The sequence below is a fragment of the Linepithema humile genome, chromosome 1, assembly GCF_040581485.1.
Source record: "Linepithema humile isolate Giens D197 chromosome 1, Lhum_UNIL_v1.0, whole genome shotgun sequence".
Lineage (NCBI taxonomy): Eukaryota > Metazoa > Arthropoda > Insecta > Hymenoptera > Formicidae > Linepithema > Linepithema humile.
The window spans coordinates 31,060,396-31,084,169 of record NC_090128.1 but is presented as its reverse complement, the minus strand read 5'-3'; the positions used below and the strand labels follow the sequence as shown (position 1 = coordinate 31,084,169).

The 23,774-nt window shown below is 31.6% G+C and overlaps 2 protein-coding genes, 1 long non-coding RNA gene and 1 pseudogene across 4 annotated transcripts in view; 2 read left to right on the top strand and 2 right to left on the bottom strand.

Annotated features, from left to right (window-relative positions):
• Window positions 1-23,774, bottom strand: part of LOC136997203 (uncharacterized) — a 228,001-nt gene that overhangs the window by 128,874 nt on the left and 75,353 nt on the right. The gene's annotated exons all lie outside the window — the stretch shown is intronic.
• LOC136997181 (adenylate cyclase type 10-like) lies at window positions 281-3,743 on the bottom strand. Its single transcript, XM_067347627.1, has 7 exons — window positions 3,729-3,743; window positions 2,962-3,332; window positions 2,596-2,797; window positions 2,273-2,399; window positions 2,026-2,157; window positions 1,749-1,939; window positions 281-817 (listed from the first exon to the last, which is right to left on the bottom strand). The coding sequence occupies exons 1-7, from the start codon at window positions 3,741-3,743 to the stop codon at window positions 500-502; spliced, it is 1,356 nt and encodes a 451-aa protein (XP_067203728.1). The 3' UTR covers window positions 281-499.
• Window positions 5,599-11,114, top strand: LOC105668581 (protein toll-like; annotated as a pseudogene).
• LOC105668583 (coiled-coil domain-containing protein 50-like) lies at window positions 13,140-17,850 on the top strand. Of its 2 annotated transcripts, XM_067347665.1 has the most exons (6): window positions 13,140-13,731; window positions 15,376-15,571; window positions 15,820-15,882; window positions 16,306-16,423; window positions 16,502-16,667; window positions 16,782-17,850. In XM_067347665.1, the coding sequence occupies exons 2-6, from the start codon at window positions 15,514-15,516 to the stop codon at window positions 17,406-17,408; spliced, it is 1,032 nt and encodes a 343-aa protein (XP_067203766.1). In that variant the 5' UTR covers window positions 13,140-13,731; window positions 15,376-15,513; the 3' UTR covers window positions 17,409-17,850. The 2 variants fall into 2 exon arrangements, with proteins under 2 accessions (XP_067203766.1, XP_067203767.1); XM_067347666.1 differs by lacking the exon at window positions 13,140-13,731 and having other exon boundaries at window positions 14,807-15,571.

Genomic DNA, 23,774 nt, shown 5'->3' with positions numbered 1-23,774 from the left:
AAATTTATTAAGTGGAAATATTTCAATAGATTTCCACGTCACCCATGAGATACTAATGCTGACGCGTTTTTTTTTAAGTGGTTTTTCTCGTAGGTCTATTCCACTAAAGATAAAAATAAATTCTTAATTTAAAAAAAAAATATATATAAAAGAGATTTTCTTAATTAGATTTTCTTGGCCTTTTATGAGAATGAATAATTGATGCAACAATGTAGATAGAAACCACTTTTTAAAAAACGTGTCAGCATTAGTACCTCATGAGTGACGTAGAAATCTATTGAAATATTTCCACTTAATAAATTTAAAAATAAAAATTTATTTTTAATAAATTTTAATAAATTTTTTAAAATTTTAATAAATAGGGAGAAGAACCTACTCACAGAACCTAATCAGATAGTGCCGCTCCTAACGCTCGGCGGCGCTGGCCCTAGCGGTTGCGGCGCGCGCGGTAAGAAGAAGAAAGGAGGCGTATACCGCGGAAATCGGCTGAAATGTTCAACTAATTCCGAGCACTGTTATACGCGATCATCAAACGCGCTGCTTTGTTCACCGACATTCCTATCACGGTATACTCCCTTCGTAAAATATGACCGACTACACCGCAATACGTCATTCCAGTGGTAACAGCGATAGTCACAGATGTGACATTCTTCATCGCCAAAAGATATTGTCGTACCCTGCAGGCGCATCTCAATCCGATTTGCGATTCCAGCTCATGTTTGTCGCTTTGCAGTCCGAATATGCAGAGAAAAATCAGGTCTTTATCGAAGAGAGACGTCTTGTTCACACATCCATGCATTTCATCAACAATTCTTGATAAGAAAGAATATTAATACTTTCGCGTTCACGTATTTTTACGTTTATATTTTGGTAAAGTCAGAAGATCCGACATTTTATATAACACGCATGCGTATACATTATTTACATCAGTTCAACATAATAGAGCGGCTCCAAGCAGAACCAAATATGCAGGATGTCCCATTTTAAGTGGGCACCTCAAATAACTTCGAAGGAAGTGATTTTCAAAGAAATTGACCTAAACAAACATTGTTGGGTTTGGAGGGGAACATCCGATGATGACATTAGTTTAACCTAGGGTGTACATGCCAAGGTCATATGGAGGTCAACTTTGTTTTTTTAAATAGAACACCCTATTTTTGATTCCAAAATCTAATAGCTGGTGTCAAAAGCTTTTCAAAACATTATAATAAAGTTATTTTTTATCAAGTACTTTTCGAGTTATGAGGCTTGTAAATTACAGTATTTTGACATAAAATATAAAATATCTTGTAAAACATTCAGTTTTTGAGAATGTTACCTTAATACTTTTATGCACAAAATAATGAAACGAATTAATTGGTATAAAGAAAACACATAGTTGCTTTCAAGAAAAAATATGTAATTTGCAACATGCAATTGCATACTTTTTTTAAACCAATGTGTTTTTTTTATACCAATTCATTTGTCTGAAGTTATTCGGGGTGCCCACTTAAAATGGGACACCCTGTATAACGGTCGCAAAAGTGTTAATAATTATGTACGTCTTCGAAATAATTTCGTGATTTTTTTATAAATTAATTTTTGTCCGAAGAGTTGAATAATGACATAATATAAAATTGTTGCAGTTTGTCATATTTTTACAAATATATATCATTATTGATATAGTTGTAATAATTAAAGAAAGTCAGATAGAAATATAATTCTGGAATTGTATTTACCCGCAAACCAATTTATAAGCTGCGTTTCACGAGCAAGATTAATCCGTGCTTGCTTATGTTCTTCGTGATGACGTTGATGAAGAGTATGACCACTTGTCTCATCTCTGTAAGGTGTTCCAACGGCTCGTCCATTTCCACGGATCGTATGACTGGTCTGAGCATGTAACTTCTCAATGAATCTTTGAGTTGCGCTTTAGCTACCTTGATGACCTTTGGTCTTACTGCATGATCGTAAGATTTTAACTACTGCTCAAAATGGTGTAAAAATGAATAATATTACGTTGATTGTAGATTTGCTATGACTTACGAATATAATCGACTTGCTTAAAATTGTGATATTTTCGATCATTGTTCATCAGATTCGTGTCTAGTGCATCAGCGTCGTAAGATGTTAAATCGAGGAAGCCTTTGCGTGCCTGTTCGATATATCCCTCATCATCTAATTGTTGCAATCAATTAATTATTACTCAAAACAAAATTAACTCTCCATTTTTATAATTATTTATATTTTTGACAAAATTAAACTTTTCACCATATAATATAAAATAATGTACCGGATTCAACGTCATTGTGAATGTCATGAGTCTTGCCGTGGTACCACATTGCAGAGTAGGTTATGATTAAGGTGTGTATGCCGTCTGCTAATTTTTCGTGAACGTATTCATTGGGATTCGCATACTGCTAGCTACTGGGTGCCATCAGGATATCGCTACCCCTAAATGAAATATCAATTTTGTGTTGACTTCTATAAAAATAATGAAGTGTGATAGATACATTAGAAAAATAGTGTGTTTTTTATTAACCTTCGGTGTTTTTTGCCGCATATAAATTTAAGAATAGATGTAAAAATGATATACAAATAAATGAATAATTTTTATCTACTTCTACTATGTGTAAAATTATGGAAGCTTAAGCGATAATACCGACAAAGTGTCTCAGCAAATTTTACGTCCCAGACAGGCTTGCCGGTGATGACATAATAAGACATCGTCTTTGGATCGTCAATAGATGTAAAGTACGTTTTTCCAGAAGCAATAGCAAGCTTCACTACAGAAAATATAATTAAATTAATTTTCCAAAATTCTTAATTCTTTAAAATGTTATCTATTATAATTTTTTTAAAGGTATGAGTCTGAAAATTGTATGGCATTTTATAGCAAAATTTAATTTGTGATTTTAACATCGAGTTTCAAGAATTTTAAATTTTAGCATTTTAGTAGTTCATAAATAATGTGTTTCCAACCTCTGAGCGTTTCGCTCAGTGTTGTAAGTTCCGAAGTGTTTCTGTATTTCACATGCTGTCAGCATTGCTTCTGCAACCGCAATATCACGCATAATCATTCCATCTTGGAGTTTCCACATTACTATAAACGCGTCGCCAGAAAATTTCAGGACATTGCCGTTATGCGAGAGAATTTCCTGCACCATTGCACCGATGTAACTATTTAAAGTTTCCGTCAACTTTGACGGACCGCCTAGATTAGTTTTCGTATACTTTTCTGTGAGATCTGTAAAACCTGCAAGAATTGTAATTAAAATTATATACGTGCTGTTACTCACAAACAATTTATATATGATTTGTATATAAAAATCAAATAAATGATTCAATGGATTCTACCCGAAACATCGCTGAACATTAATGTTGTGGAGTATTCTCTGGTTTTATAATCATCGAAATGATCGAGGATCTCGTCGAGACACATAGACGCGAATATTTTAGTATGGTGCTCCAATCGAATACGCGAGAATCGCTCTGGATTATATGTTGCCGAATGACCACCTCAATTTTTATTAAATTATGAGTTAAACATCTTGTTTAATATATATTTAATATTCTATCTTATGCTAGTTTAACGAGATCAAAATTAAAATTATAAAACCAATAAATATATTTTTATGTAAGTTAGGAGTTATATTAGATGTATAATCTAAATTTTCACACATTAATTAAATGTTCACACACAACTTACTTTTTGTCACTAAGGCATTTGCGTTTGTTTGCACATTTACCATTCTTTTTTCCATATTATACTAGAATTAATATTTCTAATATTACCGCTAAATAGCAATTAGATGATTAATTATTAATGCTAATACTAGGTGCGCAACTAAGTTTCCGGGTTTCACACATGAATGGCGCTAACGATACATGTAGTCGATATACATGTCTAAAGTTGTGTTTTTTTATTAACTTGGACATCTGTCAACAATAACCAGTTATAATACCAACACATATCGCAACGCAAAAATTTTTTTTCTAACAATAAAGATGTCGAGTTTTGTGCCAACTAAACAGCATTTGCGGGAAGCTTTGCTTTTCTGCTTCAACTTGAAAGAAAATGCAGCTGAAGCAGGTCGTTTGCTTAAGAAAGCCTACGGCGAACATGCACCATCGAAAACTACCTGTAAAGATTGGTTTAAACGCTTCAGAAGTGGCGATTTCGACACTGAGGACAAGGAGCGCTCCGGAAGACCAAAAACATTTGAGGACGCCGATCTGCAAGCGTTATTGGATGATACGCAAACACAAGACAACAACAACTGATAAATTTGAACCATGCATTGCTCGAAAAACGGCCAGAATGGGACACGAGACACGAACGAGTAATATTGCAGCACGACAACGCTCCGTGCCATCGCACTTCCATCGTCCAGGACACCATCAAAACGCTGAAATGGGATCTGCTACCGCACCCGCTGTATTCACCAGACCTGACCCCTTCCGATTATCACTTGTTCCGGTCGATGGCGCATGGCTTGGCTGGGCTACACTTGGCCAATTTCGAAGAAGTGCAGAACTGGTTGGATGAATGGTTTCGATTCAAAGACGCGTCGTTTTATCGTCGCGGTATTCATGTATTGCCAGAGAGATGGCAAAAATGTGTAGCTAGCGAGGGACGATATTTTGAATAAACCGTTTTTTGTATTTCTCTTGAAATTTTCCATTTTGCATTGATAAAAAAAACCCGGAAACTTAGTTGCGCACCTAGTAATTCCTATCTATGTATTTGCAATTAAAATAAAAGAAGCACTCTTTAAATATCGAAAATAAACTTCATACTCATGCATAAACGTATATTATATGTTTATAAAATATTTTTCGTATATTATATGTTTATAAAATATTTTTCAAAAATATATAAAAAAGAAAAAATAGAAGAGGGGAAAAAAAGCGACAAAAGAAAAAGAACGAATCAGTATTCGTGATTACTTAAAATCAATCTACATCGAAACCGCCAAGGAGTGATAACTCTCCAATTTTATCGGGGACGGAAAGCCCAAATTATGGTCAACCGCATAACGGATAATTGATTGTGGTTGACGCTGTGATTTGAAAGTACATACATACATACGTACATAAACATATCACTCACAGTTTAAAAACATTGATAAAATATCTACTGATAAATGTTGTCCGCCTTCTTTAAGCAATAGAAATATAAATATTTAAAAATATTATTACTTTTAATTAGTTTTTATTTTTATCTATTTTATTATATACAATTAAATTTAAATATTAATATGTAGTATGTGTGGTATAAATATATAGTAATGTGACAAACATCTCGTTAAATTTCTAAAATTATAACGCGTGCAACAAATTAACCTTTTTCTCCATATCTTACATCCTTCCTTTCATATTGTGGTTTTGTGATATGAAATTCTGCTGATTATTAGAGAATAATGACGACAAATTCTAACAATTATCTAAAAAAAAAAAATTATTTATGTTTTATGCTTTAACTTCTTATGTATCATGCAAACAGTTTAACACAATTACTGCATATTGTTTAATTATTCAAAGCTAAAAAGAATAAATAATAGAAATACAATAAGAGAGCAGAATCAATCAGAAGAAAAGAAAGAGAAGTTTGCGATCACTCATTCAGTCTGTGTCGAACCAGCTAAAGAGTAACAACTCTCTAACTTTATTGCAGACAAAAGTGTCCAAGTTTCGGTTAGCCGCTTAACAGATAATTGATGATTGTACTTGACAATTTTTTGAAATATATTGTTTGCAAGTGTGAAATACGTTTGAATTTTGCAAATAGATCGGCATGATTCCATACAAGGTAAATAAATAATTTATACACATTATAATACAAAATGTTAGCAAAATAGATACATCTTTAAGATTCTTCCTACGATTTCTTAATTATTCAAAATTTATTTGAAACTTAAGAAATAAATCTAAACAATGTTAAGCAGCATCTCAAATATTTTTAGAATTTTTTTCTATGTAATTATTAAATTATTCTTTATTTAATAATACATTTACTCAATAGAATTCATAAAATGAGTACCCATCGTGAGACATGCTTCGTGATTCTGTTCATCGCTATGACAAGCGTTTTCGCTCTCCAATGTCCAACAAACGAAAAGTGCCACTGTAACTCGAACGAAGACACGGACATTATAACATGTACAATGGATAATAATTTTCCTTTCAGAATAAATTTTGGACGAGAAGTTATAAATGTACGTATTTCTTAAATCATAAGCGTTTTACATTGATCTACGCAAATATAATTATAAAAAGTTATGCACCTATAATCAATATTACTGCAAAAACCTAAACCAAAAGCTATAAAATTAAAAAAATAATAAATTTTTTACAAAGCAATAGATTTTTTTTATTGCAATATTGTTCATATTGTAGGACATCGAATATTAAGAAATATTAAATTTTTCATATGAGTGTTTTCTCTTTCTCTTTATTTATAATTAATAATATTAATAATATTGTTTCGCAAAGCAAAATATATTCCAAAAAAATGTTCTACTCCCTTTTTTTTTTTTAAATTTGTTACCATCTTACTTACAACTATTTATATAAATTTTTAATTAAAAAAATTTTTTGGTCAAATTTATTGAAAAAGTTTCACAATTAAACATGTTTTCCTTTTTCTTTTAACTGTTAGTTAATTAAATTTAATTTACATCAACGAATGTTTTCTTACATAGATCGACTGAACCAACTCGGACTTGTCAGATTTTAATCTTAACATGACACTTTTGGAGATATACAAGAAGATAGAATTCAAGGACTGCAAGTTATCGAAAAACATCAAATTGATTGATATTGCGCAAATGCTGGGAGCAACAAAAATTCAAACATTAACTTTTTTTAAATACGTTTTGTCACAAAAAAATTTGAGCTTGACCTTGAAAAAACATCACCGAAACAGTTTTGAAAGTTTAACGACTCTGAGAATAGAGAACTACAACATATTCTATGTGGACAAAGATCTGTTAGCCAATTTGAAAGAATTGACAGTTCTCGAACTGTTGAACAACAACTTAGAACATTTGCCCGCTGAATTTTTTGATTATGCCCTCAAATTAAATACACTCCATATATTTAATAACAAATTGAAACAGATAGAACTAGGCACGTTTGATAAAGTGAAAAATTTAACATGTTGAGACTAATCGATAATCTTTTAATCGAGTTTCGAACGGGTATCTTTGACAAACTTATTGCTCTGCAAAATTTAGGTGTTACAATGAATAACTTATCCAGTTTACCAAAAGATATATTTGCAAAGCTAAAAAATCTTAAGAGTCTTCAATTAAGTAGGAACAATTTTATAAATTTGCCAAGCGGTCTTCTACGAAACAATAAAAAATTATTTAAAGTTTCCTTAAGTTACAACAAGAGAAATTTGACTTTATTGGATGGATTTTTTAGCAATTTAACGAATCTGATATATTTAATACTGACGAATAATGGACTAGTCACATTACCGGAATATCTCTTTTGGAGATCATTTTCGCTGAATGTGATTATGTTGAGTAACAATTACCTCCAATCTTTCAACGTAACAATATTTCGGGATTTGACAAATTTAACAGAGTTGTTCTTGAATTCTAACAATCTAGAAGTTTTGCCTGATTATATTTTTTTAAATACCAGTCGATTAAGAAAATTTAATTTGTCAAATAATCGCATTACTTCTATTTCCGGGTATGTTTAAATCGCTTTTCTTATATAATTGATAATAATTCCTTACATGTTCTATAATTTTATTTGTATAAAAATTTTTTTTATATTTTAGACAACTATTTAATGGATTAGACTTGTTGGAACTACTAAATATGGAACGAAATTGTCTAAGAACTATTTCCGATCACAGTTTTAATTTTTTAATAAATTTAAGGATTATCAAATTGTCTCATAATTATCTTACATTACAATCTAACTTGTCCAATTCGTATGACGTGTCGATATCGCCTTTCTATAATTGCAATTGGCTGACAGAATTATATTTAGCTAACAATAGTATTTCGGAAATATTTGGTGATTGGATTACTAAGCACGATAAATTTCATAAATTAGATCTCAGCTATAACAATATATCTTCTATAAAAGTAAGTATTTGAGACAGCACCTTGAAAAGTGATATATACAGGATGTTTTAAATTTGAACGATGAAACATCGCCAGTATGTTCCACGATTAGAAATAAGAAAAAAATATTATATAAACATAGATCCAGAAACGTTTAATTATAACGTAGCATTGAAAGAAAGGAAGTTTATTGGCGTTCTTCTATTAGAAAATCGCCGTTAATATTCTCTTACAACAAATCGAGAATTTCCTTTACAAAAGCCATAAACAAAAATCATATCTGCGTACTCTTCGTGCAAGAACACTTGTGGCGTTTTAATATGAAATTGTGCTATATACTGATACAATGAACTGATTTTGAGACTAATACAAATCCGCTTATTCATCGAACCTAATATCCTTCAGTGATTTCAAATAATAATAAACATTGTTGAAATAAATCGATTCTTATATCCAGGGACTTGGACCGGATCGGAATCGGAATCGATATTGTTTCGTAACCGTTTGTTTTGTTCAAACCGAAATTTCGTAAAATTTGTAATACCAGAATCAGAACTGGATCAGTAAAATTATTTTCGGTTTTTACGGTTTTTTCGGTTTTTTTTTTTATTCGCACTCTATAGCTTTATTACTCTTGTTACGCTAAAGTAACTTTATTATTCTTTGTTAAATTTTTTATTTGTTTATATCGTTCTCCTTTCTTCTTTACGTTACATAATTTATAGGGACTCTTGCAATACATTCACGCGGTAAGGGCCATAGCACATTAAAAGTGTAAGTAATAAGATTTACCTAAGTAAAAACCGTTATTTAAAAGGTTGCGGTTCTTTTTTATCAATTAAAATACCGAAACTGGAACTGGAACAGTTATTAAATGTTTCTTTGAACCGTAACAGTAAAGCGAACCGAAATATCATATCGGTCATAGTCTCTGCTTACATCGCAATGTATCCAAATATATCAAAAAAGAAGAAACTTATCTAAAAAATATTAGTGGACTTATGGTAAAAATATTACTAAAAAATAATTTTTTAAATTGTAATTGTGACATGTATAAATTTCTACATTATAACGAAGACAAAATGCGTAACGTTAAAAGCTATTTTCAGAAAAAATTAAATAATTTAACTTGTCATAGTCTGAAAGAATTGGAAAAAATTATATTCCAGAAATTTAATCTGTAGAATATATTGTAAAAACACACAGATTCCATTACAGTGTGGCCCGAAAAGTGCAATTACTTTTTGGTGACTCATGATAAAGCTTTCATATTTGACTGTTCTAATAAAAACTTAATGCACTAATGTGTCAAACAATATAAAAAACCTAACATTTTCTCAACTTAAAGTTTTGCAAAGTCAATTAACACATAATTGCATTTTTATTTGAATTTCTTTCATAATCGATCAACGCAAAGGCCAAACTTGAAAAAATCGGTAAATAAACTTTCTATCCTGCAACAACGTATCTAATATTTCTTTAAGTAGATTATCAACAACACTAAAAGTGTGTAATACAACTTATACTTTATCTACAAAATAATTTATATAACAAAAGTTTAAACAAATTGTTAGAAACATATATCACAAAAGCATCCAAAAAATAAAAAACGTTTAGTTAACAAAATTTTATAAATTGATTTTTAATTTCTTTCAGATAACTGTATATAATAATCTATATAAAATATATATATGGCAGATATAAAACTACAAAACTGTGTATTATGTAAACATATTATAAATAAATGTTATCTCATTAAAACTTTAAAATTTAAAATTGAATTATTTATTTCAGGTTTTAGAACTACACAATAATAAATTGTCAAGAATACATCCTAACGTGCTGAGATTTTGGAAAAATTCTACCAATTTAACTCGCTTGACGTTACATGAAAATTTGTGGGAATGCGACTGTGAAGCTAGAGATTTTTATAATTATATTCATTTAAAGTCCGACATAATCAACATGTCTAAAATAACATGTCACAGAAAGTGTACTTCCATATCAAAAATGACCTGGGACGATTTTCGTCCATCTAACATAACAGTGATTATCAGCATTAGTGCTGCAATTGCTCTTATTGCATTAATTATTGGTTTAATTTTTGGTTTGTATTACAAATACCAAACACATATTAAAGTATGGCTATTTGCGTATCAGTGGTGCTTATGGTTTGTAACGGAAGAGGAGTTGGATAAGGACAAATTGTACGATGCGTTTGTAAGCTTCTCGCATAAAGATCACGATTTTATAGCGAGCTGATGCCAAAGCTAGAGAGTGGCCCGACACCGTTCAAATTGTGTCTTCATCATCAAGATTGGTAGGCGGGCGAATGGATACCGAATAATATTACTAGATCCGTGGAGAATTCTAAACGAACAATAGTGGTACTGTCGTCAAATTTTTTGGAAAGTGTCTGGGGGAGAATGGAATTTCAGGCTACTTATCGTCAAGCGTTGAACAAAGGTTGGGCTCGAGTGCTCTTGCGAGTGAATAATCTTGTACTGTGACATTGGGCCGACAGATAATTTGGATCCTGAAAGCGTACATATCTATGAATACGTACGTTCAATGGAGAGATCCTTGGTTTTGGGATAGATTAAGATACGCGCTGCCGCATTAATCCTGACGACCGAAAAGCAGCTATACCCGAAGAGAGGCTCTCGAATCTGAACTGCAAAATCATGAACTGTAAACATAGATAACAAAAAACTTATTCATTGTAATTCTTAAGGCACTTGCAATCACTCTATTGTGAACTGATTTTTATCAACAGATATAGCTATAATAATGAGTAATGAAATTGATACAACTACAAAAATTATTTTCTATAATACAAAGAAAGAGGAGGTTTGATAGCGAGTAAAAATGATAAATTACGTAGGAATATCACCAACGATAAAATATATTAACTCAATACATTATCATATGTACTGTGTAAGATAGTTTATTCATCAGTTTGTTGCAATATTAGAAACAAAGTACTATTCCATAATTATACAATCTAAAACAAGAATAATACAGTTTCGCTATGCATGCAGAAGATCATCGTCTCTGTCCGTTTGGCATTATGTGCGATCTAAAGCATCGAGCAAGAAGTCTAGCTTCCTCGGTGGTATCAATCTCTATTATAAGAAATTACATATTGAAATAATATATTGAATGTATGCAGTAATTATTAAGAAATATGTAACGTATTTGCATAAATATTAAAGATAAAAAGAGATATACAAATGTACTCTGCAATATTGGATAAACTCCTTTTCTGAAACTAAGCGAATTTATCTGAGAGCGAAAGCACGCTCTTTCTTTTGGTTTACGGAAATAGATTAAAGCGATTAGTACTGCAATCACAGTTAATATTACTATACTTACTATTTTAGCTGTAAGTACGGTTTATCATCATAGTAAAATGTGTACGGTTGATCGTTATAGTAAAAAGTAGAAAGAAACTAATCATATAAAAAAAAAAAAAAAACATTCATTGTAAAATTCTTTTCTAGCAAAATATCTTCACAAAAAAAAATAAATTAAAATTTACTTTGTTCTGTACATATTGTTTTATTTAACCCTTTTACCCTTGATCTATTTTTGCAAATTAAAAAAAATTTATATAATATACTTCAAAAATAAACACAATATAAAAAAATTAAAATAAATCAAATAAATCAGCACATTATACACATGTTCATAATCTACTGATACTAATTATTTAAATGGCATCTTGTCTCACATATATGTCCCAGTAGAGTATTTTGAACCTATCATAAAACATATTTGTCCCAATGGAAATAAATGGGTTAGCATCTATAAGTAGTTAAGTCAAAACCGTCTCACTACTTATCTAAATCTATCCTAATATATTAATTGTTGCCGTAATATTAATGTAACATGATGTCTTATGTTTAAAATTGAATATTTCGAAAACTTATTTACCGTGCTTTGAAAAAAGTTTCTTGTCAATCCTACAGGATATAGGTGCTTCTCGATACGCGGCTTGACAATTAGCATGTTTCGTGCAGATTATCTCGATGTGCCGTTTAAATTTCGCGCTGCATTGCGATTCTTAAAATATAAAAAAGAAAGATAATGATAATTGAATTAAATATAAATAAGCTCAATAAATTTATAAAAATTTTGCGTAGCATCTAAATACATATATGTCAAAATAATTTCAAAAAAATAAAAACTGAAGCAAACATAAATTGTCACTGTTGGGGAAAAAGCAGGAAAAAAATTACAGCGTCCTTAAAAAAAAAAACGCAGTAGCGAGCGGCTTTTTTATTCTAACAATAAGACAAAAACAAAAATTCCTTTTTCTTTTCAATTTCACTATACTTTCCAACAGTCATATTAAAACAATATCTACAAATATTTATTACTTTTTTAACACATTTTATATTTTACTTTTTAATCGCCACTTAAATTAAAACATTTATCGTACCAAAAAATAAACTAATCAATTTTCTTTGTGACAAAACCTGTTATCAGTAAGATTGAATGGTGCATGTCGTCATGCCTTAGATTTATTGCCTCTCTAAAATTCAACTTTTGTATGAACTTTTGTATAAAACATTTATTGAATAATGCAATTTTTCTCAAAATATTTTAGGTTAACATTGAAAATGGGTAACCCTATATGATACTTAACTTTAATTAATTGCACAACTTAATTAGCTATGCAGAAATATTGCAAAATATAAATACATACATAAACATATCACTCACAATTTAGAAACATTGACAATACAAATTATTCACTGACAAATGTTGTCCATCTTCTTTAAGCAATAATAATATAAATATTAAAAAATATTATTAATTTAAATCAGTTTTAATTTTTGTTTATCTTATTTTGTAATTAAATTTAAATATTAATATGTAATATGTATAGCATAAATATAATAATGTAACAAACATCTCGTTTTTAAAAAATTAGAACGCAATAAAGTAATCTTTCTCCATATCTTTTTTGCTTCCTTTTATGTGGTTTCGTGATAGGAAATTCTGCTGATAATTAAAGATTAATTACGTCAAATGCTAATTGTTTTAGAAAGTCTAAAACATAGTCTCAAGAAAAATCAATTATTTATGTTTTGTGCTTTCTATTTCTTATGTATAACGCATACAATAAAACGCATTTTTGTATATTGTATAATTATAAAAAGAATAAATAACAGAGAAACAATACAAAAAAAAAACACTAAAAGAGCGGATACAGTCAGAAGAAAAAAAGAAAAGTACGCAATTACTCAGTCAGTCTACGTCGAACCAGCTTAGGAGTAGCAACACTCCAACTTCATTAAAGACAAAAGAGTTCAAACTTCCATCTAACGAATGATTGATTGCAGTTAACAATTTTTTGAAATATATTGTTTGCGAGTGTGAAATGTAATTTGTAAGTTAGCTGAACATGATATTCTTTTATGTCGTTTTGTTAATCCATGGATTATATGAATTTTCTAAGGAACGTAGTTCAGAATTGAAAAAAAACCAATCTATCAAAAATGTTACGGAACATGCCAAGCTGTGCTTATTTGTGATACCCGTAGATAGAAATAATATTAATCAGCATTATTTGTCATCATTATTTTTCTATTAGAAAAAGAAATCTAGAAACGGAGTTCGAAAAACATTTGCAATTTATCTAGTGTAATGCAAGGTGAGTAAACAGTTTAAATTTTATTTTTATGAATTTATTCATATACATCACCTTCTGTTAATTATCAGTCACGTATGTAGTGTAAAATTTAACGCATATACGCGCTGTAGTAAAAGCGTTTGCAAAATGTGTAAATCCTGCAATTGTTAAGAAATAAATATCGGCGGCTACAATATTTTTCGATTTATTGATGTAATTTATTTTCAACCATAACCGATTTCTGTTTTTCTGAACATTGCTTCCTACTTCTTATAATATTTAAAGATTATAAAAAAGATTAAAATTATTATTTGCAAGAGTGACATATATATTTATATGTCACTTAAGTGGACAATAAACAGCGTCTAATAATTTTACTATTTTGTTTCTAATACAATTTACATACACAGTTAAATAAAACCTAGCCACTTCGTAAACAAACAACTGCACCTATCAATGCAAAAAATTGTCAGGAGCAATCCATGCATTATAGTTTATATACATTATAATAAAAAATGCTAGCAAGAAAAATGCGTCTTTAAGGAAGTTTCTAAGATTTCTCAATTACTCAAGGTTTGTTTGAAATTTTAAGGAATAAATCTATTTAATGTCAGGCAATATCGGAAAATTAAAAAAAAATTTCTTTTTATGTAATTATTGCATTAATCTTTATTTAATTATACATTTACTCAATAGTTTTTGTAGATTAATCAGATAAAAATGAGTAACTGTCATAAAACATGCATCGTAATTCTGTTCATTGCAATGACAAGCGTTTTTGCCATCAAATGTCCAGCAAACAAGAAGTGTCAATGTACATATCCGGACTCGTCAGTTTCTATAAATTGTGCAATAGATAATAATAATTCTGTTTTCAACATATATTCTAGCAGCATGGGTACAATAAGTGTACGTATTCATTAAATCATGAACGTTTCATATTGATGTATACACATATCGCACACCTGAAAAAAATAATACACGTCAAAAATATCAAATTGTTCAGGAAAAAAAAAAAGAAATTGCATTAAAAATAACGTTTCCTATTAATAATATTATAAATTAATTTTTATATTAAATTCTGTCGCAAGTTATAAATTGTCTGAAACAAGTTTGATTTTATGGAAAATAATTTCACATGTCTTTACTTGGTTGAACAATAATTTTAAAAGTTGTAATGAACATGGTGACATTTGGTTAACACCTACATAAATAAGATTTTCTCGCAATCACATACGTGATTTCACTTCCAAAAGAGTTTTAATAATGACTAATTGAATCTACAATTTTCTAACAAACAGATTTGTAACGGTAGCACTGAAAATGGCTGAATGATTAGCCGAAACGTTTGCTGCTTATGAAAAACATTGGTCATAATAAAAGATATTTAGAACTACAATCTTCTTTGGCTTGAGATTCTCCTGCTACTCCATCGATAATAATTTTAAAATTAATTATTTACGGCAGTACTAAACATATCGGATTCACGCGGAAAGTATTTAAATTCAACTTCTATCACTTTTAATAATTGAAGACCGATATATTTTGAACACAATTAGGACATAAATTTCGAAAAATTTTGACTTGTGTCTTGACTTGTGTATTGCACTTTTCTTGCAAATGTGCGATATATAATTTTAAAACTCTGTATGTGTGTATATGTAGCCGTGGCTATTCACTTGTCCGTTCCAAGATGGAGAGGAAACAACATCACGACTGCTCTCGCGCAAGGTGGTTGTAAACAGAGGCGGTTTCGTCGATGATTCTGCTGCTTGTCCCGCGTGAAATCGACGAGAACGTGCAATGGCGAAATCTGTGCTGAGCTCGGACACGCCACCGAAGGCGGGTCGAGTAAACGAAAGTAAGACATTGAATTTTTTCTTCTCTTCTCGCAAACGCCTTCTCTCACAAGATTCGCTTGCACTTTCTGCACTTGATTCTTTTCTCCCTTCTCTCCGTAAAGAGCGCGAGAATACGAGTTTATTTCATTTTAGATATGGAAAGTGCAAGAGAAAGTACAACTAAACGAGAACCGATCTGTCTTGATCACGCGCGCGTCACGATTACTCATTGTATTGGCATCTCTAATGCGAATTTGCAATTTTGCAGTGTGTCGTGAATGGTTGGTGCATGAGGACGAAGCGCTGGCTTATCGGCTTCAGGATGAAGAAAGTATGTGAAAATCTTATATATACGTTTGTCTTTTGTGGCGCCAGAGAGAATGTCAGATTTAAACAGGGTCGTCCCAAGATAATCTACTGCCCTGAGTTAATTAAATTGGCCAACTCAGGAAGAATGGAAGCAAGCGCAATAATGTTGCAACAATGAAAACTTTGCCCCTGAATTGAAATTACAAGATAATTAAAAAAAAAACCGGATATTTTTAGAAAAAAAATGCAAAATTAATTAATAATTATATAGTGCTGCTCTTTTGTTCATAGAAATTTCTCTGTTTAAATAGAATATTGAAAAAAATATACAATATCACAACTAATATGCATAATATATCTACTAATGTTTAATGTTTATAAAAAGTTAACTTTAATAATGTATGGTTAATACTTAGTTAATATGATTCTTTATTACAATTCATAGTCAAGGAGCATTACATCGGCAACAAAACACGTAATGCGCAAGTGAGGGAAGATTTATCGCGAGCCAAAGTTGAACAGGAATTAGAAGCATTGAGATATCAAAGCTATGTTCAACAACAGTTAGTAACAATGATATTTAAAGATACATTGTTTCGTAAAATGTCAAATATTCCGAAATATTTTTTTATTTTTTAAAGAGAAGAGAGAGATGCGCTCGTTGCAAGGCAGATTGCACTTTCTCTGGAGCGAGAAGAGAAGCAGAGAGAACGTGAATTGCAAGAGTCGATGAGATTACAACTAAGGTTGGGAGATGAGGCTATGCAGCAGGAGATTGAGAAGCGTATACAGGAAGAAAAAGATGAGGTAATTCCAAAAATTTGCTTAAAAGTTAATATCTTTATTAATACCTAAAAGACATACAATTCTTTGTCAACATAAAAAATGCTTACAAGCGTCAAAACTCATCTCACATAACAGGAACTGGCAAGGAAGTTGCAGAAAAAAGAAGAGGTAGACAATCACGAGAATCCGGAAAGCGAGCAAATTATGTTGAATCAGAAATTAGCAATGGAGGCGCAGGATGCTGAATTAGCGCGTGTGCTTCAAGATAAGGAGCGCGCGAAAGCGTGCAGAGCGAGAGAGAGAGCAAAGCAGAAGAAGCTGGAGCGAGAACGTCTGCAGCATCAGCAACAGCAACATCAGTTGGACGAGCCAAATCTGGTGGAACGACCTCAGAGACCAAACAGACTGGACTTACGGACTCCGCCGGTCAAAAATCGAGCTCGTAATCCCGTCAATTATCCACAGTATCCGGATCCTGAAGAGATCCAGACGCTGGATGATACCAATAACGTGCGAGAAATGGCAAACGTCGCGGCCATCATCGATCCCACTTACAACGCACATCGGGGTACTTCGAGCAGCTCGAATAATACAGTAAGCCCTACGTATGCACTGCCAACGCCGCCGCAGGAGCTGATGACTGATGACGTACCTTGTTATATGCCAATTCAAGGGCAGCGACGAAATCAGGTTCAGTCGCCATCTAATACGCATGAGAAGAAGCACAAACGGCGCGTCAAAGACGGCTGTAAGCATCAGTAAAATCAATAATGTCGTGGGAGTTAAGATCAGTATTTTTTTTAAAAGTATATTTAATTTTCTTTTTTTTATATTGCCATTAAACGGTGACGTAAGTTAGTATAAGCTGTTAGTATAAGTTTATTTCGAAGGTTTGCTTGAAAGAATGCAATTTTGTTGATAATGCATTGTATTGATTTATTCTTTACTTTCTCTCGGAAAAAATTGTATATCTCAGAATTTTTTAATTATTTTTTTTTATAGCGTGTACTGTCATATCTTACGCAATGATGTAATTTGTATTGCGCAAAATACAATGTGAACAATCAGGACTACTACAAAAACTAAACCAAAAGCTATAAAATTAGAAGACATCTTATATATGTAGATACAAACAGATTCTTTGTTATATTGTTACAAGTCAGAAATATTATAAGACATCGAATTATAAAAATAGGTAAAACTTTATACGACTACGTTATTCTCTCTCTCTCATCGTAACTTTATACGATTAAGTTATCTTTATATTTAATAATATCTTTCGTAGAGCAAGGTATTTTCTAAGAAAATTTTCTGTTCTATCTTTTTTTAAAAAGTTCTTCAATGTCTCACTTACAACTATTTATTCAAAATTTTACTTTAAAAAGTAATTTTGTATCAAATTCATGAAAAGTTTTACTAAGAAACTTTTTTTTTTTTTTGAACTTTTAGTTAATTAAATCAAATTTACATCAAAAATGTTTTTTTACATAGGTCACTTGTATCAACTCAACAGACTTGTCAAATCTTAACACCGATGTATGGAATATTACGTTGCGTGATTCTTATTGAACTTATGACACAATAATTTTCAAAAAGTGCAATTTATCTAAGAACATTAATATGATTAACTTTGTGCGAATGCTAGCAGTCACAGACTCTAAGCGATTATTTATTACATCACACAAAAACTTGAACTTGACCTTGAAAAAGCATCATCTAAACGGCTTTGAAAATTTAAAAGCTCTAAGTATAAAGAACTACAACATATACTTACATACGTTACTCACAACGATACTCAGACACGACAATCGGAACGCAACACTCAGAAACGGCATATGAAACGATACGCAAAACAATACTCAGAAGAAACGTTACGATAAACGATACGGTGATAGATTTGCCAGAGACGTTCCAATTTCTTCCAAAACTGCAACCTCCGAGATTTCGCCAAGAAACGACGCTCCAATGCAGGCCCAAAACGGTAACATCGGAAAACACATTAACAGTGAGAGTTCTGTCAGAGACGCCCCAATTTCTATAAAGGCGTGAATCTAAAGTCTCGCTCAGAAACGACGCTCCAATGCAAAATCCGTACTAGCGATAATACACAATTTTTTGGTAGCTGACAAACGCAATATCAACGGTAATTTTGATAGAGACACTCAAGTTTTCGCGACGAGTTGATCGTTACGCCACAAGGCCGTATTCAAACTCTTGCTGTGAAACGGCATTGCAGTCCGCGCAAATTCCGCGAATCAGATTCTTTACAAATTATTATCAAACGGTATCCTCACAAAACAACGTCAACGGTATCTGATAAGTTCGGTAAGGCGGAAACGGTAACGATATAATCTTTTCTCAGATTACGAGCGTTCGGACTGTCGACGGCACAGCGTCTCGAAGAGAGATACAGTAATACGGTAACCGGGGCTAGCCAACCTCCTGCTCTAAAATTCACAAGAAGCGGTATCGATACTTCACATTTCGATTGAAATACTAGCAAAATTCTCGCGGTAACGAAATCCGCCGGAAGTGTTAGCTTTAGCCGATATCACGGAGTTATAGCTACCCTGAATGATGACCTTATAAAGGTGGTATGACTACGCTCGTCAGGACCCTCCTTCTGGAGCTGCTTCTTCCCGGTTGCTGGCTTGTCGAACAGTGATTTCTCTGAAATCTCCCTGGCTCATGTCGAGTTTTCGCGCATCAGTAATTAGCGCTCTCTGTTTGTAAATTTTTCTCGAGTCGCTTGTCGATCGTAAACAGCTCCGACCTCGCCATTTGTTTATTCTTTTCCTCGTGCTCGCCAACAGCCGATAATTTGAAATTATGAATTTCTCTCAGTTTGACGTCCTCCGGTTCGATCTGCCCGGCTGGCCAGGCCAAGACCACACCGACCGTCTTCTTGGACTCTCGGTGATGGCAGCAACGTCATCCGGCATTTGGTCGCACTGCTGTGCTCCCTTTATCGTGGACCTTATCGGGGCTTTCTCACAACCTCGGTCCTGTAAAATTTGAGAATCGGTATCTGCTATCTATTATGACAATACTCAACACAAGACTCGGTACATGACCTTTTATTCGTGGATATTTTGAAGCTACCTTTCCATTGGCGCAAGGTCGTCTTCATAGATCCCACGGCGTTTGTTTCTTCCGAACATTAATTACATAACACAATAACCTGGTTATACACCCTACCGCCTAAAGTACTTTAAACTTGTCGGCAGATTACATCAATCACAAAACAGAAACGTTAAATAAACAGAAACGCAAGACCTGTCGAAGCGGGAGAAATCGTTCCCTCTTCGATCGGAGGGTGCAACTCTAAATTCCGCCCTCTTGATCGGAGGCTACTGCCCTTGTGACGGACGCGACAGAAAGCGTCACGTCACAATACTTGGCTAAGTGTCTATTGATTTCATATTTAGTGTTGATAAATATTTTTTTAAATAATATTTTTTAGGGTAAAATTTTTAGGGTTATTTTTTAAAGTAAGTTATTTGATTGTTAGTTTTTAGAAGTAAAAGTTTTTTAAACTTTTTGTTGCTTACAAGTTGAGCTATTTTTTATGTACTTGGCAAATTTTTTTACTTTTGTAAGGTTTTTTTGTGTTGTATACCACAAAAAGGTGACACAAGTCGAAATTTTTCGGATTTTATTTTATGTGCGGATTGTGTTGTAAATATATAATTCTAAATTAAAATTTTAATTAATTTATCACATATTGAGTATTTTATTGTATATAATTAATTTAAGATTTTTTTTCATGATATATATAACAAAAATAACCATGTGATAATTATAAAATATAATTTTTCATTAGAAAATTATCATTATTATTAATATTATTATTATCATCATCATCATTATTATTATTATTATTATTATTATTATTATCATCGTCATTATTATCATCATTGTTATTATCATCATTGTCAGTGGCGTAACTTCAAAATTTGGATCCGGGGGCATGATCTTTTGAAGGCCCTGTCATTAAAAACAATAGTTATAATACATTTTCCTTAGTAATTAGGTTAGGCTTAAGCGGTTTAAATATCATAAAGTAAAAAACCAATTAACCAGTAAACACAGGACATTGCAGCAATATTGCGGCAATGTTGCTACAATGTTCTGTGTTTACTGGGTATGTACTTATACACTATATTTCTTTTAAATATTAAACAATGCAGAAAACAAACTACAAAAACGTTAATAAATAGTTTTAAGTTTAAAGAAAGAAAAATGGTATGATCGTGCTTCACAGCTTTCTTTTCGACTTTGCGTTAGCGAACGACTGAATTATTTTGTCTGTATAAAGATTTTTTGCCCTGCGTTTTTGGATATAATACTTAGATTTGACAAGCGATGTTGAGACATTGTGCTTCTTAGATAATTTTTAATCATTTTTAATTTGGAAAATGCTCGCTCTACGTGAACAACTGTTACAGGAAGGGTGAGAAACAATATACAGGCTGTACAGAGATCAGAATAATTCGTAGTTAGTGGATGATTTTCTGCTATTAAAAATTTTGTTAGATCATATACCGATTTAAGTTCACCGAGTTTATTTCCAAATATAGTTTTTAACTGTGTAATTTGATTTGCAAGATTTACTGACAAATTATCTGCATACTTTTGAGCTAGTTTTAAAGCAGACTGTTCAAGCTGTTCTTCAGCTAAAATGCAAATATTTTGAGAAATATTAGGTGAAAAAAAACTTGCAATTTTATTTAAACTTTGTTTAAATTAAAAAGTGTTTTCAGTTGCAAAATCACTATATCCATTTTTCTGTAAGAAATCTGCGTCTGAAAATATTTTCTTGCATCTGATAATCTTCCGTCAAAATTTAATTCGTCTACAAATTTCGAAACTTTTCTTCTCCGGTGTAGTAAGCAGTGCGGTTGTCAGCGCACAACACAGCGGAACGCGAGCGCCGATCAGACAAATCAACTTGTAACATAAATTTGTAAATAAATTTGTAAATTTATCTTACCACTATTTGTTAAAAGTTTAAAAAAATTATATTTAAATTCTAAATTTAATCTTCAAATGTTGTTATTACAGTTTTATAAACAGAACGTTTTAAAATCTTACTGCAATCACAGAGACAGAAACAGAGCGGAATGTAAAGTGCAACTGCAATACAAATTTGGAAATACGGAATTTTATTTCTAATTTAACTGTCAAATAATTAAATTATATTTCAAATGATAACATTAATCGATAAAATAAGATTTTCTTTTGCCTTAAGTTTAATCAAGTCATTTCTGATAGATTTTTTTAGCGCTGACGAATCTGGCCGTAAAAATAACGTATCACGTCAGGTTTTTGAGAAAATCTCACAATTAGTCAAAGTTGCTAAAATAGACGTTTTTAATACTTTTGCGTGAGTTATATCTTTCGATAGAGATCTACTGGAAATGACTTATAAAATGTCAAGGCAAATGGTATTGGACAGCGTAATTAAAAATAAAATTAAACAAGGTATTGTCAACTTGATTTCGATATGTTTTAAGGGCCTCAACGACCTTTGGGCCCGGGATCGCAGCCCCCTCTGCCCCCCCGGGTAGTTACGCCACTGAACATTGTTATTATCATCATTGTTATTATCATCATTGTTATTATTATTATTGTTATTATTATTATTATTATTATTATTGCTATTAATGTATGCATTAGTCTTTTTACATTGGTTTCTTTCTACACTGGTTTCGTCATCGGAAATTCCTTAAATCATGAGAAATGCTAAACATTGCTTGGAGAAACCCAAAAACACGTTTCCCAAATTAGAATAATTCTTTTTTTTGCTACAGCACAGAGTTATACACATTTTTCGTATGTTATATGTTTATAAAATATGTTTTTTTTAATGTAAGAAAGAAACAATAGAAAAGGAGAAAAGAAAAAACGACAAAATAGAAAGAACAGTATTCGTAATTACATGAAATTAATCTATATTAGAACTGCCAAGGAGTGATAACTCTCTAATTTTATCGGGAACGGAAAGCCCAAATTATCGGGCAACCACATAACGGATAACTGATTGTGGTTGATTTGGAAGTACATACATACATACATAAACATATCACTCACAGTTTAAAAATATTGACAATATATCTACTGATAAATGTTCTTCATCTTCTTTAAGCAACAGAAATATAAATATTTAAAAATATTATTACTTTTAATTAGTTTTAATTTTTATCTAAAGGAAAACCGAAATTATGGTCAACCGCATAACGGATAACTGATTGTGGTTGACGGTGTGGTTTGGAAGTATATTGTTTAGAAGTGTAAGATGCGACTAAAGTTCCACAAATTAGATGGGCACGTTTTTCCTATGTTAAATTGTCTACCTATATACTTATTTCATAATTTTCTAAAAAAACACAGTCACGAATGTATCGAAAGTATTACAGAACATTGATTCTGTGCATTTAATAATTATTTAATATTGGCTATTGTCTTTCGACAAAGGAGAAAATCTAAACATAAACCACTTGCGGCCTAACATAGATCATAATTTAATACAACCAGTGAGTAATCAATGAATACTGTATGAATACTGTCTACATAGATCCCTATAAATTAGTTCGGACATTATTTCTCATTAACCATTAGTCACATACGGAATGGAATATAGCAAAATACCCGCTTACCACGCGTACACGCGTTTTTAATAGGTGCAATTAAAAAACTCGTGGGTTCTACAGTCGTTAAGTAACAATTGCTTATGGCTGACATAGAAGAAAGTAGCCTAATTTAGAATTTTTAATTTTTATCTTGTACACAAATGTAAAGCATTGCACAAAGGAAACAACTATGGAAATAAAACAAATATTATATGCACTTTTATGTCATGTATTCATCATGATCAAAAACATTTAATAAAAATAGGACTACAAAAAAAACTAAACTATTGACATCGGTCCATTCTAGGCAACTGGTTGCGTAAATTGAATCACAGGTCCTACATTGGACCGCTCCTAAGAACCAATAAAATTAAATCTACAATCTAAGAAAATTGTGAATCCAAATTTTGCGATATTACTTTCTAATAGATCATAAAAATATAAGAGACGTCTTCCTTGACAATGGTTGTAATTGCATTAATAAATCAATATTGGA

Coding starts and splice junctions, on each gene's coding strand:
- LOC136997181 (XM_067347627.1), bottom strand. Junction 2,158..2,272: donor TCACAATGACGTTGAATCCG/GTACATTATTTT, acceptor TGCAACAATTAG/ATGATGAGGGATATATCGAA. Junction 1,940..2,025: donor TAAGCAAGTCGATTATATTC/GTAAGTCATAGC, acceptor ACGATCATGCAG/TAAGACCAAAGGTCATCAAG.
- LOC105668583 (XM_067347665.1), top strand. CDS start 15,514: ATGGCGAAATCTGTGCTGAGCTCGGACACGCCACCGAAGGCGGGTCGA. Junction 15,883..16,305: donor TCGGCTTCAGGATGAAGAAA/GTATGTGAAAAT, acceptor TACAATTCATAG/TCAAGGAGCATTACATCGGC. Junction 16,424..16,501: donor CAAAGCTATGTTCAACAACA/GTTAGTAACAAT, acceptor TATTTTTTAAAG/AGAAGAGAGAGATGCGCTCG.